This window comes from Malus domestica, chromosome 10 (assembly GCF_042453785.1).
Source record: "Malus domestica chromosome 10, GDT2T_hap1".
Classification (NCBI taxonomy): Eukaryota; Viridiplantae; Streptophyta; class Magnoliopsida; order Rosales; family Rosaceae; genus Malus; species Malus domestica.
This window is the reverse complement of record NC_091670.1, coordinates 36,509,776-36,526,253: the sequence shown is the minus strand read 5'-3', so window position 1 is coordinate 36,526,253 and position 16,478 is coordinate 36,509,776. Positions and strand designations below refer to the sequence as shown.

Genomic DNA, 16,478 nt, shown 5'->3' with positions numbered 1-16,478 from the left:
TATATTTTGATAATATTATTTGAATTTGGTTAAATTTCATAATTTGAGAGACATTAAATGCATAAATACATGAGTTAAATATCTTAAATGATACTAAGAACCTAGATCAAAATATTTAAACAAATAAGGCTTTAATCTAACAATTAGGTTAATAAGGGATCGGAACCAAAATGGCCCTTGAATAGAAGTCAAAATTTATAAATTAACATGCAGCAATTCCTTGTTTGGATTCATAAACATATAAATTTAGAATTTCAGCGTGTAAAAAAACTTGGAATTTGAGACCTCTGATTTTCAAGTTTAAATTCTAGGTATATATATGTCACTTTTCAATGTCTATTATGGAAAGTTTAAAAAAAAAAAATTTCGTATTTAATTTCATTGTTCTTTTAGATTAATCAAACCAGAAAATTCACAAATTCATAAAAATAAAATTCCGTCATTTTAATTTTAATTTTAAAATTTCTGGTAATTTTAATTTTGTTTTCATCCACCATAGAGTGACTGTGTAATGAATTGAGGAGGAACTCAGGACCGAGAGCCAATATTAACAGAAGCAAAACCGTGGTTCCAAAATTTGACGTCGTCATTTCTCAATTTCTTTTCTCCTATTTTTCTCATTTGATTTCGCCTCCAGGTTTCTTCAATTCAAAGCCGCCTCTGTCTTTTTCTCTGCGTTTCTTTGAACAATCAACATCCAATAATATCATCGTTTCTTAATTTTCCACAAATATTATATAAAAATCCTTTCTTTCTATCTCTTTCTCGCACAGATCTAAATCCACTTTCTATAGGAGTAGCTTTGTATCGGATCGATCCAAACAGGGGATAGGAAATGGACAATGTCGACGTCGAAGCCGGTGCGGAAGACGAGTTCCGTGGCCAGAGGGGTCGCAAGTACCGCCCCGTCGTCGACAACGATCGGGCCGTGCTCGAGATGTCGCCCATGGATCCTTCCTCCTCCTCTTCTTCGTCGTCTTCTCTCCCGGTTCACCAGGCTTCCCTCAAGTATGTGTGTTTTCTGTATCTGAGACTTAGGGATTTGAATGGTGGTTTAAGAATGAATTTTGATGCGGTATGCTTTTGGTTTAATGGGTTAATTGTCGAAGATGAGTTAAACCCACAAGTTCACTTGATGATTTAAGCTTTGTGTATGGTGAATTCTTGTCCGAAATCGAACATGGGTTAAACCCAGAAGTGCAAGTTGATGCTTTGAGCTTTGTGTATTGTTAATTCTTGTCGGAAGTCGAAAATGAGTTAAACCCACAAGTGCAAATTGATGCTTTAAGCTTTGTGTATTGTTAATTCTTGTTGGAATTCGAAAATGAGTTAAACCCACAAGTGCAATTTGATGCTTCTAGCTGCTTTGTGTATGACGAATTCTTGTTGGAAATCGAAAATGAGTTAAACCCACGAGTGCCTTTGCCAGAATGTTGTTTGTTAAGTGGACCGAGATATTGAATTCAAAAAATGGGAAATCATAAAATGTTTGGATTCTGAATCCTAACATAAGGCTCTGCCCAAGTAGGAGAGTGCTGATCCTGTTACAGCACAAATTTGGGTTAGGCTGATGAAACTGTTGGGGGTGGTTTAGGTTGAGCTTAGAAAATGTTGTTCCTTGCTGGTGAAGATGAATTGCATACTGGGGCCAACGTAATGTGATTATCATTTGGCATTGTGGGGTATTGGTTTCTATGTGGATTGTTTGGTTGGAATGACATAAGAGGTAGTTTGAGGTTACGGTGGTGGAATTGGGGTGCGTTTTGGACTATAATAGAGTTTGATATTTTTTTTTTGTGTGTGTTTTATAATTCTGACTCTCCTCTAGATCTTGTTCTTTTGATGTATCTAGCAACAAACTAAACTTAGCAAAATAGAGAATAACTAGAAACACACAAGATTTATATTGGTTCGGCAACACTTTTGCCTACGTCCTGTTGTGATTTCTCTAGGTAGAGAAACGACTTCTTTGATTAATAATAGAGTTACAGTACTTTTGCAAACCTTAGAATTAATCCCTCTCTTTTCCTCTCGGCTGTCTCTGGCTTTCTCTTCTTTTACTAGCCTTGCCGCACCCTATTTATAAGTATAGGCTGTGGTTTACATGCCTATTTTTTATTAAGTTTCCTATTCTATATGGAAATGGAAAGTAAATTATCTCTATTTTGTATGGAGTAAGAAAGTACACTTTCTTTCTTATTCTATATAAAATAGGAAAGTACACTTTCTTTCTTATTCTATATAAAATAGGAAAGTACACTTTCTTTCCTTTGCCAATTATGTTTCTAGGATTCCCAATCTAATTTTACAAGGAAACTTGATTCTTTCCTAATACAATCCTAAACAAAATAGGACACTTACTTTGACGAGGAAATTCCTAACATTTTGGTCATCTATATCCAAGCATTTCAGGATATTCCTTTAACTGCAATCATTTTGGTTGGGATTTTTGAGTTGAATGTAATCTAATTCTTGCATTCTTCACTTATACATCTTTTTATTATTCATGGGTATCCCAATCTATGGTTTGGCATAGCATCAAAATCCATGAAAATCTAAAGATATCTTATTTATGAGGTGTTGCAATAATTCCTTGAGACAAAAAATCCGAGTTTCCCTTGTCAAAATGTTTCTGATAGCTATAAAGATACTTGTAAACTAATATTCATTTTCAGGTAAGTTTGGTTTTTTGTGCCTATACGTTGAAAGGCTGATTTCTCTTCATTGCATGTAAAGAAGATCAAGCAACATGTGTACTAGAATATAATATTATTTATTCTTGCTCGTAATCTTTGTACATGCTTATTGGTGGACAGGAAAATAAAAGTGAGCACACAAGAAAACATGGGTTCTAACATAAATGAAGGGCCTTCTACTCATGTGCAAGCCAAGGGCCCCCAGAAAGAATCCAATTTGGAACTATTTGGTTTTGATTCTCTCGTCAACATTCTTGGTCTGAAGAGGTATGTTTGTTATGTTCAATAGTATTGTTTCTTTATCATGCTCTGTCACCCTAAAACGCAGATACTGCAATATATTTTGGGTATGTAGTATCTGATTGGCATTCTTTTGGTACTCCATATCTGTATTCAACTTGACCCTTGAATATGGCATGTACATGGTGAATAGGAACAGTGATTTTGAGATTGTTAGGAAAATCATGTGTCTGTTGGTAGTTTTAAATTGTTAAGGGCTAACATGAAAATAAAACATTGATAAAAAAAGAGGAAACACTTTGCATATTTATTTTGCTTTGTTGTCTTATTCGTTGCTAGCCGTATCTGTATCCTAGTTTTTACGATATGTCATATTGTTGTATTGTTTATGTATCCTGTATCTGGTGCCCTTGGAACATAGTTTTATTGACCCATATACATACATGTCTAGGCATTCAGAGGGATGCAGGCACACGTACAAACTACTTTATGTTCACTTTTAAAGTTATTGTTTCTGATATATGGTTTATGTTTCCTGCCTAATCTCTTTCTGAGAAGAGATGCAAGGATGAGAGAATATTTTGGCAGTTTTCTCCCCGCATGTTTGATTTTGGAGAATGTTCGTGATACGAAAGTTATTTACTATAGTTTGGTATAAAATTTTGTTGCTGATTGGTCGGTAATTATTTGTTTCATGCTCCTACAGTATGACGGATGAGCAGACTGCAGCACCATCAAGTCCTAGAGATGGTGAAGATATTGCTATCACTCAGGGGCGACCAAAGGTATGGTCATTTATTACAATCCTGCTGTCTGTTGCATAAGTCCCTCCTTTATCATGTTGCTTGCTTAGTTTCAATAGCAGCAGTTACAAGGCAAAATAGTGCAACTACTGTGTTATGTCGTCATCATCATCCTCAACAACATCAATCCTTCTTTTTCTTCCCCTTATTCCCTTCAATTTTCTCACATTTTACTACCAATTTTGACGGTATAGTTACTTGTAGTATATGCTTATTACCCCTTTGCTTTATTGTTGAACTATCATATTGTTATGCTTTCCTGAAAGTTGAAACTGATTTTGAATTTCTGATGTTTTTCTGTATCTTTTGATGTGCATTCACCATGCAGCCAAGTGATCTCAAACTGGGAACATTAATGGGTGTATTTGTGCCGTGCCTTCAGAACATTTTGGGAATTATCTACTATATCCGATTTTCTTGGTAATTCTTGATTTGGTTGAGATTTATCATTCTTTGATATTCAACTATCTTATTCTATTTTTCAAACTGTCTATAGGATGCATGAACAATTATATATTTATGGTAGGATTTTCTGTTAGATGTTGATATTGTATATGGAGGGTGCAATGTAGATTTTCTTGTTCATTATTGGACGTGCTATCAAAAATCTGGTGAATTTTTGTTTTCCCTTTAATACCACATTGTTTTGTGCCCCCCTAGTGCTGTTCCAGTGGAACTTGTTTAGATTCTGAAATTAAGAAAGCCTTTATATTTTCATTTCGAAGCGTGTTTTTATCCATGTCAAATACAACTACAAGTCCTATTGGCGCAGCCACCACAGCACCCGCTTTTTATGGAAGTGGGATTGTCTTGTTTTCTCACTAGTTAATTTTGGATGCATGTGAAAAATACTTCTCTCCTGCAGAGGCTGTAAAATTGACTTTTTGTCCGGCATGCTTCTTTCTCTTTTTAAAGCTCTTTATTAGGCTTAGTAGAACTGGGAAATTGCATGCCAGACGAATCTGATCATTATTGCCTATATATTTGTGTAATATTTTACTGCTTTTAAATTATTTTTTTTGTCACTGCTTTTAAATGATTGAATTCATCATGTTTCTGTTTCCTTATAGACCAGTCATGTTTTTACTGATATAAGTTTTTTAAATTTATTTATTAGTACAAAAAGATAGTGATATTATCTCTGATATGTTAAAATGGCAGGATTGTTGGTATGGCTGGCATAGCTGAGTCACTATTCTTGGTTTCCCTCTGTGGCTTGTGTACTTTCCTGACTGCAATATCATTGAGCGCAATTGCAACCAATGGTGCTATGAAGGTACACAATTTATATATGATAAGACTAGAGAAATATTAGATGGTGAACTTTAGCGACTCTTAACAGTTGAAAACTGGATTGTGAGACCATTTTAGATTGCTACACGGTGGTGCATCTACAATTGGGATTTAATCTTAAAACAGTTATTCCTACTTTCAAGGAATCATTAACCTTGTGCTTTATATGTTAATGAACTGTGTAATATTCCAATTATTATCATGTACTGCACGTCGAGTTCTGGTTCTTTCCTTTTGAGTACTCTGACACTGTATTTTAGGAGTTAATCAATTCTTAACTGAATAGGGTTGTGAAAGAAGGAAACTGAGTTCTGCTTTGTATTCATTTTACTAGGGTGGTGGACCTTACTATCTAATTGGTCGTGCCCTTGGTCCAGAAGTTGGAGTTAGCATTGGATTATGTTTCTTTCTAGGAAATGCTGTTGCTGGATCTCTGTGAGTTTTCACTGTTAACTTAATTGTGATGATATAATGACATGATGGTTGACGCCTGGAGGCAGATGGATTTTGTCGAGGCAGATGGATTTTGTCTTGAATAAAGTGTTCTATTATTTTGATTGCTTTGTGCTTGATGCTGGATGGTTGTTGACTTGAGTAATGAACTTAGGCTTTCATGTTATTGTTGTTCTAGTTATGTCTTGGGAGCTGTTGAAACCTTCTTGAAAGCTGTGCCGGCAGCTGGGATTTTTAGAGGTAATTTAGCAATGTTCCGGTTCACAATAATAGAACTTTTTTTCTTTGAAAATTGTTGCTGGGAATTGCTTTAAAAACCAAAAAAAATTCAGGTTAGAAAAAACAAAGACTTGTTACTAATATTTGAATGGAGTGTAAGTAATTTCTTTTTCTTCTTTCATGTTGTCAACACAGAGACCACAAGAGTTAATGGAACATCAATTACCATACACAGTCCAAGTTCTCATGACCTGCAAATCTATGGGATAGTTGTGACTATTATTTTGTGCTTTATTGTGTTTGGTGGTGTGAAAATGATCAATCGGGTTGCACCTGCCTTCCTCATACCCGTTTTGTTCTCGCTGTTCTGCATATATATCGGGATTGCTTTGGCGAGGAAGAATCACCCTGTAGGTTAGTGAAGGTTTAACTTTTTTTCAGGAACTGGCACTTTTCAGTATGGATATATGTTTTTGCCTCATATTAATAATGATGTATGCCATTTTGAGGTCATAATATGTAGGTATGATTTTTTACATAACGTAATGCTGTGAACCTAGAGTGTTGTGTTGTTATCAGCTTCTTGTTTTATTGTTATTAGTTATTACTACTACAATGCTAGAGGTAATATTGTTTGCAATAATAATGATACAAATATTAACAACAATAATAATTTTACTAAAACAAAAATTTTACGAATAAAAATAAATGAAAATATAAGCAAGCTTATATGATAAACTCAACCAAAAGCACAAAATAAAGTCAATAATCTAACACTGCCCCCATTCAAGAACAATATACTAAAATAAATATCTTTGAAGGCTGGATACTGTTTTAGTATTTTTTTTCTTTTCATTTTAGTGGTCAAAGGCTGCATGCCTGGACCAGTTTCTTAATGATTAGCTGACTTTTACTTAGGGGTGCGGATCAGATCAAGTCAACTGTTGCATTAAAGTAACTTGACTTTCTAAAATATTTGTTCCAGTCAAATGTATTCTTTTAAGGTTTTGGTGGGGATAAATGGATAATATTTCTTGCAATATTTGTTACAGATGGGGTCACGGGCTTGAGTTCGCACTCTTTCAAAGAAAACTGGAGCTCAGATTATAAGAAGACCAATAACAATGGAATTCCTGATCCTGACGGAAAAGTATCCTGGAATTTCAAGTCAGTATGGCATTAATTTTCCAACTTTGATAGTTTTACTTTGATGCTGGTGTGAGTTAAACTTATAAATATGCGAATATGTGGATTTTTTTTTATGATTTTGGAGGACATTCTTTTAAATCACCAATTCATCAATCTGTTTCTTTAAACTAGTAATATGCGGATATCTGGGTTCTTATTATTGCTCTCTCTCTTGCGCACTCTCTATTCTTGTTATTACTATTCTTCTTCTTCTTCTTCTTCTTCTTCTTCTTCTTTTATTTATTTATTTATTTATTTTTAAATTTAATTAATTAAATTTTTTTTTTCTAGTGAAGGCCGTTTTGCATGCTGGCTGTATATTTGTATAGCAATTTATATGCTTTGTTATGAATCTAGGGCGGAAATAAAATTGTATTGCTTTTCTAACTGCTATTAATCTTTGTATCCAGTGCAATGGTCGGCCTCTTTTTCCCTGCTGTGACAGGAATTATGGCAGGTTCAAATCGGTCAGCCTCACTGAAAGATACTCAGCGTTCAATTCCTATTGGAACACTGGCTGCAACTCTTTCAACTACTGCAATGTATCTGGTCTCTGTGTTACTATTTGGAGCCCTTGCAACCAGGGAGAAGCTTTTGACTGACAGGTATACAAATGTTCTTATAGCCCTTTCTTAGGGCACGGACATAAATTTCTATCTTTCTTTTTTTTTTTTTAATTTTTAATTTTTTTTTTAATTTTAACTATTTATTCAAAAGTTGCATGTTGTATAATTTGGTTTTTTTCTTCCCTTTCTGTTCTTGTTATTGTGTGTCAATGGGCTACTGTGTTAATTTTGTGACAAACTAGATGTCGAGAAATCATCTTTTTTATTTTCATATCCATTTTGTCTCAACTATGGAAATAAGAAATCCAAAATTTGAAAGAAGACGGAGTTCTTCAACATAAGAAAGGAGAGACAGAAATCTTTTTCTAAACTGTTAAAGTTCCCCCTCTTTCATCAATGGCTCTTCTTTCTTTGAAACATAGAAAAACGTCTCCCTTTGTGCTGAACTTTTTGACACCTAATAAAAAGATAATCTCATTTCTAGGTTTTGTACCTGTTAGAATGTAAGAATGGAGAAGATTTATGTGAGTTCATAGATAACTAGTCTTTGTCTGGGAGTTCCTTTTGTTTTTCGTTTGTTCTGAACTCTTCAGGGTTTAGAACAGCTAAATCTGTTGTTTTGGAGTTTCTTCCATAGCCACTTATTTAATACATTATCTTTATTGTGTCAAATTGAGTTCTAAAAGTTGGGATTATCTGTCCAGTTAATTGTTTTCCTGCGTATGTGTCGACTAGAATTTTGCATTAACAAAATAATGTACTTTGTTCGTTGTTTGTCTCATTGCTGAAACTGGAGTTCCTCTGCAGGCTACTCTCGGCTAGAATTGCTTGGCCTTTCCCAGTATTCATTTACATTGGAATAATTCTTTCAACCTTAGGTGCTGCTCTTCAAAGCCTGACTGGTGCCCCCCGTCTCCTTGCAGCAATAGCCAATGATGACATTTTACCCGTTCTTAACTACTTTCGGGTTTCAGAAGGGAATGAGCCTCACATTGCTACCTTGTTTACTGCGCTCCTCTGTATCGGGTGTGTCATTATTGGGAACCTGGATCTTATCACGCCAACTATAACTATGTTTTTCCTTCTGTGTTATGCGGGTGTGAACTTATCTTGCTTCCTTCTGGATCTTCTGGATGCTCCCAGTTGGCGTCCTCGGTGGAAATTTCACCACTGGAGCCTCTCTCTTCTTGGAGCCACACTTTGTATAGGTATACCTATTGTATTTATTTTGTACTTTGATTTTAACATTATGCTCTCTGTATAGACGTGCTAAGAAAGGCAGTAAAAGCATAGGGAGGAGAAATCAACCGTCAGCTCTTGAAAATTAGGCACTAGTTTGTGCTTGAATATCTGTCAGTGATGTGATTCTGTTACTGGCATACTGTGTGCTATTGTAGCCACATGCTATGCGTGATGTAAGTAGGTCAAATTTGATTTCTTTTGAACTTTATACTGACCTTCTGTTTTTACTTTTTTTCTTTTTGTATACAGTGATCATGTTCTTGATCTCTTGGTCATTCACTATCGTGTCTCTAGCCCTGGCAAGCCTTATATATTATTATGTGAGCATCAAAGGCAAGGCTGGGGACTGGGGTGATGGTTTCAAGAGTGCATATTTCCAACTTGCTCTCCGCAGTCTTCGATCTCTAGGAGGTATGTGTACTTGCATCTCTAGGACAAAATTTTAACGTGGGAGCCATGTTTGTGTTGTGTGGTTGCCGGGGGCATGCTGATGGTTTGAACGAAGTGCATGCTAATGCTATGGTTTATGCTTGCGTGTGAGTATATTTTAACCTTTTCTCATTCATCTTTTCACTATCCATGCAGCAAACCAGGTACACCCAAAGAATTGGTATCCCATCCCCTTGATATTCTGCCGGCCATGGGGGAAGCTGCCAGAAAATGTGCCCTGCCATCCCAAACTTGCTGACTTTGCCAACTGTATGAAGAAGAAGGGCAGGGGAATGTCCATTTTTTTCTCTATTCTAGACGGTGATTACCGTGAATGTGCTGAAGATGCTAAGACTGCATGCAAACAGCTTGCGACCTACCTTGACTACAAGAATTGTGAAGGTGTAGCTGAGATTGTCGTGGCCCCCAGTATGTCTGAAGGCTTTCGGGGCATCGTCCAGACAATGGGTCTTGGAAACCTCAAGCCAAACATTGTGGTGATGCGGTATCCTGAGATATGGCGTCGTGAAAACTTAACGGAAATTCCAGCCACTTTCGTTGAAATAATTAACGATTGCATTATTGCGAACAAGGCCGTTGTCATCGTCAAGGGTCTTGATGAATGGCCTAATGAGTATCAGAGGCAGTATGGTACCATTGACTTGTACTGGATTGTGAGAGATGGAGGTCTCATGCTGCTTCTGTCCCAGCTCCTCCTCACGAAGGAAAGCTTTGAGAGTTGCAAAATCCAGGTTTTCTGCATCGCAGAGGAGGATACTGATGCGGAGGGGCTCAAGGCTGATGTGAAAAAGTTTCTATATGATCTTCGGATGCATGCTGAAGTGATTGTTGTAACAATGAAATCGTGGGATGTGCAAGCAGATGGTGGGTCTCCTCAAGATGAATCTGTGGAGGCGTTCACTGGTGCTCAGCGGCGGATAGCTGATTACATGGCTAACATGAAGGCAATAGCTGAGAAACAAGGGACCCCGCTGATGGCTGACGGGAAGCAAGTTTTTGTGGATGAACAGCAGGTGGAGAAGTTTCTTTACACTACCCTAAAGCTGAACTCGACAATACTCAGATACTCGAGAATGGCTGCGGTTGTGCTTGTGAGCTTACCTCCACCGCCGGCCAACCACCCTGCATATTTCTACATGGAGTACATGGATTTGCTGGTGGAGAACGTGCCGAGACTTCTGATGGTGAGAGGATACCGTAGAGACGTTGTAACTCTATTCACATAGTTTCAGTGGAAGACTGCTTCCGTCCTGGAATGGTAAATTACCGCATTTTCCAACACTCTATGTTCATATAATTTTTTTGCTTTTGTAGTTTAAAACGTTACATTCATTCATTTCACCTTCCCTGTGGCTAGAGCAGCATTTTACTGGTTCCCTTAATTTGTTTTTGTAAAATTTTGAAATATAGCTTCTTTTTTTTTGGGATTCATACAGCCGACCCCGCTTAGAGAAATAAGTTTTTGCTATTGTCGTCATCTTGCAGCTCAGATATGTTGGTTTTGAATATGGTGTTTATTTGCCTTCTCCTACAACATCCTGCAGCAAATTAAGCACTACATAGTACCTTGCATTTGCCTTTGCATTTGCATGACTTGGTTGAGCGCGCGGAAGGCTACTTAGCAATCAAATATCATTGCCATCTTAACAACATTGTATCGACAGGTGTCTTAATGGACACCATACGAACATGGCGTCACATCGACAATATCAACTAGATATTAATATAAGGTCATCTCCAATTGAAAGGGTTAAATATAGTTTCGTTTAGAATTATAGTCTTGCAAAATATATTTTTTAAATGAACAGTGACAAACCATACTCATACAATCTCTAACCAAATAGGTTAAACATAGTCTTCTCGATAATTTATTAGGTAATTTAATTAAACTACCTTTGAATGTTTTCAAATTAAGTCGTTGAATTTGAATTAATTATTGTAACTGAGGAGCTGACCTCCAAAAAAAAAGAAGCTAGAAGGGCTACATTTGGTCAGCCTAATGTTCTTTTGCCAAATAATAGCCCCAACCATCTGTTTGGAGTGAGTTTTTGTACCAATCAAGTCTTTTTTTTGGCTTTTAAACCTTTAGCTATTTCTATTAGAAATGGTCTAATATCTACTGAACATCAACGTTGTCTTGTCACCAACTTAGCATGACGTTTACATATGACCATTGTCGTCTGCGTCGCTATCGTTGCTATACGGATAATGCCGCATGAGAGAAAATCTGCCGTGTCGGAGGTCTATTCAATGACTGAATGACAGAGCAGAGACCAGCTTGGAAAGGAATCATCTCCAGATCTCTTTCTTCTAATCCATCAAGTTCGGTAATTCGGATAATTAAAATTTGATCAAACAGCTAAAGTTATTATAACTTTTAAAGTGAGCTCCTGTTGTAACCGTTAGATCAAATTTCAACAGACCGAATCCCCGAACTTGGTGGATTAAGAGGAAGGGATCGAGAGAGGATCCCTTTCCCTTGGGCTCTTCGACCATTCGGTTTCAAAGTCAACACCAAAGGTTGGGTGGCTAGTCAATTGAGAGTTTTCAATGTGTCAGGAATACGAAATGAAACATCATGTGTTATTTTACAATTGGAAGAACACTTGAAAATAAAACATTCCTCTAATTATATAATAACTGTGGTATTCCGTTTCATATTTCGGACACATTTAAAATCTATAAGTCAAGTGCGTATGCAGATTTTGTCCCCACCAACAAAGTAGGCAATATTGCATAGACAAGGATTGTCTGCCCTCCCACTTTCGGTGCCCTCCCATGTCCTTCTGTTTGTATGGTCACTGTTAAACCCTATCAACATTTTATATCTGTGAACAAGGAAAATTCCTGAAACGAAAGAGACAAGAACAACGTTCACAAACAAATATTTGTATTTGATGATGATTTTGGGTTACAATCTCTCTCTAATTTGATCATCTGATTCGATCTCCGTAAGGTGTGTATTTGTGGATGTGTGATTGATCCAAAGGGCCGTTGGGCTTGATCTAAGGATGAACGTTCTTCAAGGGCCGTGGACTTGATCTTGAAGGTGGATTTGAGCGGATCTTCAAAGGGGCTTTTGGGCTTGATCTTTGAAGAACAGTGATGAACGGATCTCCAAGGGCTTTTGGGCTCGATCTTGAAGAACAGTGATGAACGGATCTTCAAGGGCTTTTGGGCTTGATCTTGAAGAACGGTTGGATGTGTGGATTTGTCGACGTTGTTGATCCAAAGGGCCGTTGGGGCTTGATCTTGGATGAACGGATGATGAACGATGGTGCTTTCTTCAAGGGCCGTCGGGGCTTGATCTTGAATTGGTGGATGATTGTTGATCCAAAGGGCCGTTGGGGCTTGATCTTGGAAGAACGATGAACGAAGAACGAAGAACGCTTTCTTCAAGGGCCGTCGGGGCTTGATCTTGAAGGTGGATGATTGTTGATCCAAGGGCCGTCGAGGCTTGGTCTTGGAAGAACGATGAACGAAGAACGAAGAACACTTTCTTGATTCTTCGAGAACCTGGATGCTTGAGAGCTTCGGAGTTTCAGAGCTTCAGAGCTTCAAGGTGTAATATGAATTGATTCCTCAAAATGAATGAAATGGGCTTGTATTTATAGAATTTTCCAAGGCCTAATTTTGAATATAATATCCCAGATGAAATAAGTCGTTTCTGCCAGGTGTTGACACGTGTCCTATTTGATGACTTTTCCAACTCATTTCAATTTTCGTTGAGTCACACGCTACGTGTAAAATTTATGTAATACATGAGCGTTGACACTTTGATTTATCGGTCAACATTTATTTACCGAAATTTCGATGTCTACAATATCACTATTCATTTTTGTCTCATTATCTCTATAAAAAAATAATATAAAATGTTGACATGGCTTAACCATGACCACACAAAACAGGAGGGCACGAGAGGACACCGGAAGTGGGAGGGCAGACAATCCTTGTCCATATTGCACACACTTTCAACACTACGGGCAATCGGGTCCCACATCTCTATTTTTAATAAGACATTTTATGTAGAAGAGGAAGACAAAACTAAAAGATAAAAAGTAGATATTAAAGATGAAATAAAGCAATAAAATTAAATTTTACCTATGCGGTTTGCCTATTTCATTAGAGTGACACATTTTGTTCATGAGACAATTGAGTAGGCAACTTACTACATTATAGTACAATTTTTTCCGTTTTGTTTTCCTACACCATTGAAGATGATCAAGAATAAATTCTTGACTTGTTTGGTTCGGAGAGTGTCCTAATGAATAGGTTTTTTTGTTTAACTCATTGCATTTTCAAGTTCACACTCTTCATTTTTTTCGCGAATGAAAAGAGTTTAGTGCAAATGATCTTATTATTTATATAAAATACAATATCTTGCTAATTTCAACTCGTAATCATATACAATGTTGAAGAACGTAAAGCCCCAACTCGAAAATATCAAGATAAAATAAGACGCATAATGATTATCAAAGTATAATTCCACTCCATCCAGTTATTTAATTAAAAAAAACCTCACAAATGCTTAATTGTGCAGGTTATTAAGTATCTAGACCGTCTAAAGTTTTACCACAAAAATTTAGGGAACTTTAACGAAAAGTTTCCCGGTACTGTTTACTTTAACGAAAAATCACATTTTTACATTAAAAAGTCAATCATGGTACTATTCACTTTACCTTTATTTCATTATTATCGTTAAAACTCAAAATTTTCAAATCATTTTAATTAGTTTTCCTAAAAATTTACAAACAAAAAATTGTCATGGTCAATTGCTCATAGTCAATGATTTATGGAAGCACTATCCGACTTCGAAACCAAGAAACAAAACACAAAAATGGTGGGACAATGTTGGACTTTTAAGACTGAGCTTCTTTTATAACCTTAGTTCACATGCGACGTATGCATATCCACTAGGAAAGAGGCGCCCGAGTCAGCGCCTCTAATTCGGACCATAAGGGAACGAGGAATTCTCAACGAAAAAAAAATGTTTTTTGAACGGAACGTAAAAGTTGTTTTCCATCAGACGGTTGTACCCGTAACTCTACCGACTTGGATTATATATCCAAAAAGGTCCGTCCAAAATAATTTTGTCTTCTATAGTATGCATTAATAATTGGCCAGAAAAATTAACGTTTTTATATAAAGTTTAATAAATTTTTACAATAATTAAATTTTGCGTGATTAAAATTTTGCAACCATGCACAATTATACGACAGGATGGCACGTATCATTGTAGCCGGACTTTATCCAAAACCATGCACTCAGCCAAATTGTAGGGATCCTAGGAATCCTCACATTTTAGCAATTGATCGTGAATTGTGCGGTTATAAATTATTTGATTTTTTTATTAAAAATTAAACATAAATAGTACCTGACGAAAATTAACTATACGATATACAATGAACAGCTAGGATGTGGGGATCCTAAAGTGGATCCGGAGAGGATCCTCTTTCATGCACTCATTCCTTGACTTTTCAACAAAACTAGAGAATTTCAACTATAGTAGCTAGTACGTAGCACAATTAATTTTAGGGAACTTTAACGAAAAGCTCCGGTACTGTTTACTTTAACGAAAAACCACATTTTTACATTAAAAAGTCAATCCTGGTACTATTCACTTTACCCTTTATTTTGTCCTTATCATTAAAACTCAAAGTTTTCAAACCCTTTTCATTAGTTTTCCTTTAATCTTATCTTAACTTTAAACTTTAAACCGTAAACCCTAATTAATCTTATCTTAATCCTTCCCATGCTCAGAGCAACTGGAACGAGAAATGCAGAAGCTCGATATGAATCTCATGCACATCCTTTAAAATTATGAACTGATGCGTATAATAATTATTTGGTAATCTATTGCATGCATTTTATTAGGCTATCTTTAATGTAAGGGGCTAAAAATTAAAAATTTAGCTCCATATGTTCAACTACTCATTTATACGTACCTACTCAAATTGGTTTTCCTCTTAGACCATCTCCAATGGTGGCTTATAACCTAAATTTTCCCCATTCCTCCCCCCCCAAATCCACTCCAACCCAAAACCTAAACCAAACCTAAAACCTAAAACTTAAAATGAAAGTAAATATAGGTCATAAATTTAGCCTACAAAAGCTGCTGGGACCCATAGATGAGAGTGAAAAGTGGGCCTTGTCCTGTAGTCAACGGCTACTTTTCTTCATCAGGTGGTGGTGGTAATTGGACCGTTGGTTAATCCAATGGTCCACATTCAATTTTTTTTTGTTTTATATTTATATATTTATTGAATCCAACGGCTTAAATCGAATATAATCAAATCTCACGGTAAAAAAAAAGATCTAACGGTCCAAATTTAAATCCAATGGCTAGAATAATCTTAAAATTTATCGGAATTTAAATATTTTTTTCCAACGGCTAGAATAATTTTTTTTTTTTAAGTTTATGTGGTTTATCATGATTTTCATGTATTGATTTAGTGATTTTCAAAATTTATCGGAATTTAAATATTTTTAGGTTAAAATGTTCATAAAATTAATTTAGGATAGTCTACATAATATTTTTTTTTAAAGTTAATTTAAAAAAAATTAGCCTTAATTCATTTTTTGATAATCTGGGGCTAAAATTTTAGGCCAAAAGGGTTGGAGTAGAAAAGCTGTTTCTGGGCTAAAACCTAAATGTTTTGGGCTAAATATTTTTAGGTTTTAGGTCAGGATTGGAGATGGTCTTAGTGGTCCTAACTTTTTAAACAGGAAGGATCCATGACTTTTTTACACAACTTTTGACACATGTTTTTTGTGGGACGCATTCCGTAATGTATTTCAATGATTTGAGTCGTCTATTATTTAGATCTTCCCTAAAAAATAATGTTTACCAAAAAACACTCAATTCTGAAACATATGACTGTTGGATTAATGGTTATGGTTTCTTTGTACCATTTTCTTCACCACAAATGCATGTTTTAATGGTTTTGGATTTCTCTACTTTTTTACAAAGATTGTCACATTTCGGCCCAAGATCGATTTTGCCGTAGCACGATATTGTCTACTTTGGACCCCGACCATGCCCTCAAGGTTTTGTTTCTGGGAATTCACACGAGAACTTCCCAATGGGTCACCCATCATGAGATTGCTCTTGTGCGAACTCGCTTAACTTCGGAGTTCTGATAGAACCCGAAGCCAGTGAGCTCCCAAAATACCTCGTGCTAGGTAGAGATGTGAATATACATATAAGATTATAGGATCCTCACCTCTGGGCGATGTGGGATCTTACAAAGATAACCTATGAATGATGTTATAAAAGCTAGACCGTTCAGATCGTTAAAATACATTATAGAATGGGTCTCACAAAAACT

The 16,478-nt window shown here is 36.2% G+C and overlaps 1 protein-coding gene across 2 annotated transcripts; it reads left to right on the top strand.

The window, feature by feature from the left end:
• Nucleotides 1-497: 497 nt before the first annotated feature.
• On the top strand, nt 498-10,581 carry LOC103446126 (cation-chloride cotransporter 1-like). Of its 2 annotated transcripts, XM_029110230.2 has the most exons (14): nt 498-637; nt 774-1,008; nt 2,817-2,963; nt 3,643-3,721; nt 4,068-4,159; nt 4,901-5,015; nt 5,367-5,467; nt 5,664-5,725; nt 5,900-6,118; nt 6,757-6,871; nt 7,303-7,497; nt 8,266-8,666; nt 8,950-9,111; nt 9,286-10,581. In XM_029110230.2, exons 2-14 carry the CDS (start codon nt 836-838, stop codon nt 10,374-10,376), a joined length of 2,952 nt encoding a protein of 983 aa, XP_028966063.1. In that variant the 5' UTR covers nt 498-637; nt 774-835; the 3' UTR covers nt 10,377-10,581. The 2 variants fall into 2 exon arrangements, with proteins under 2 accessions (XP_028966063.1, XP_008383418.2); XM_008385196.4 differs by having other exon boundaries at nt 498-1,008.
• The last annotated feature ends 5,897 nt before the right edge of the window (nt 10,582-16,478 follow it).

Coding starts and splice junctions, on each gene's coding strand:
- LOC103446126 (XM_029110230.2), top strand. CDS start 836: ATGGACAATGTCGACGTCGAAGCCGGTGCGGAAGACGAGTTCCGTGGC. Junction 3,722..4,067: donor TCACTCAGGGGCGACCAAAG/GTATGGTCATTT, acceptor TTCACCATGCAG/CCAAGTGATCTCAAACTGGG. Junction 7,498..8,265: donor GAGAAGCTTTTGACTGACAG/GTATACAAATGT, acceptor GTTCCTCTGCAG/GCTACTCTCGGCTAGAATTG.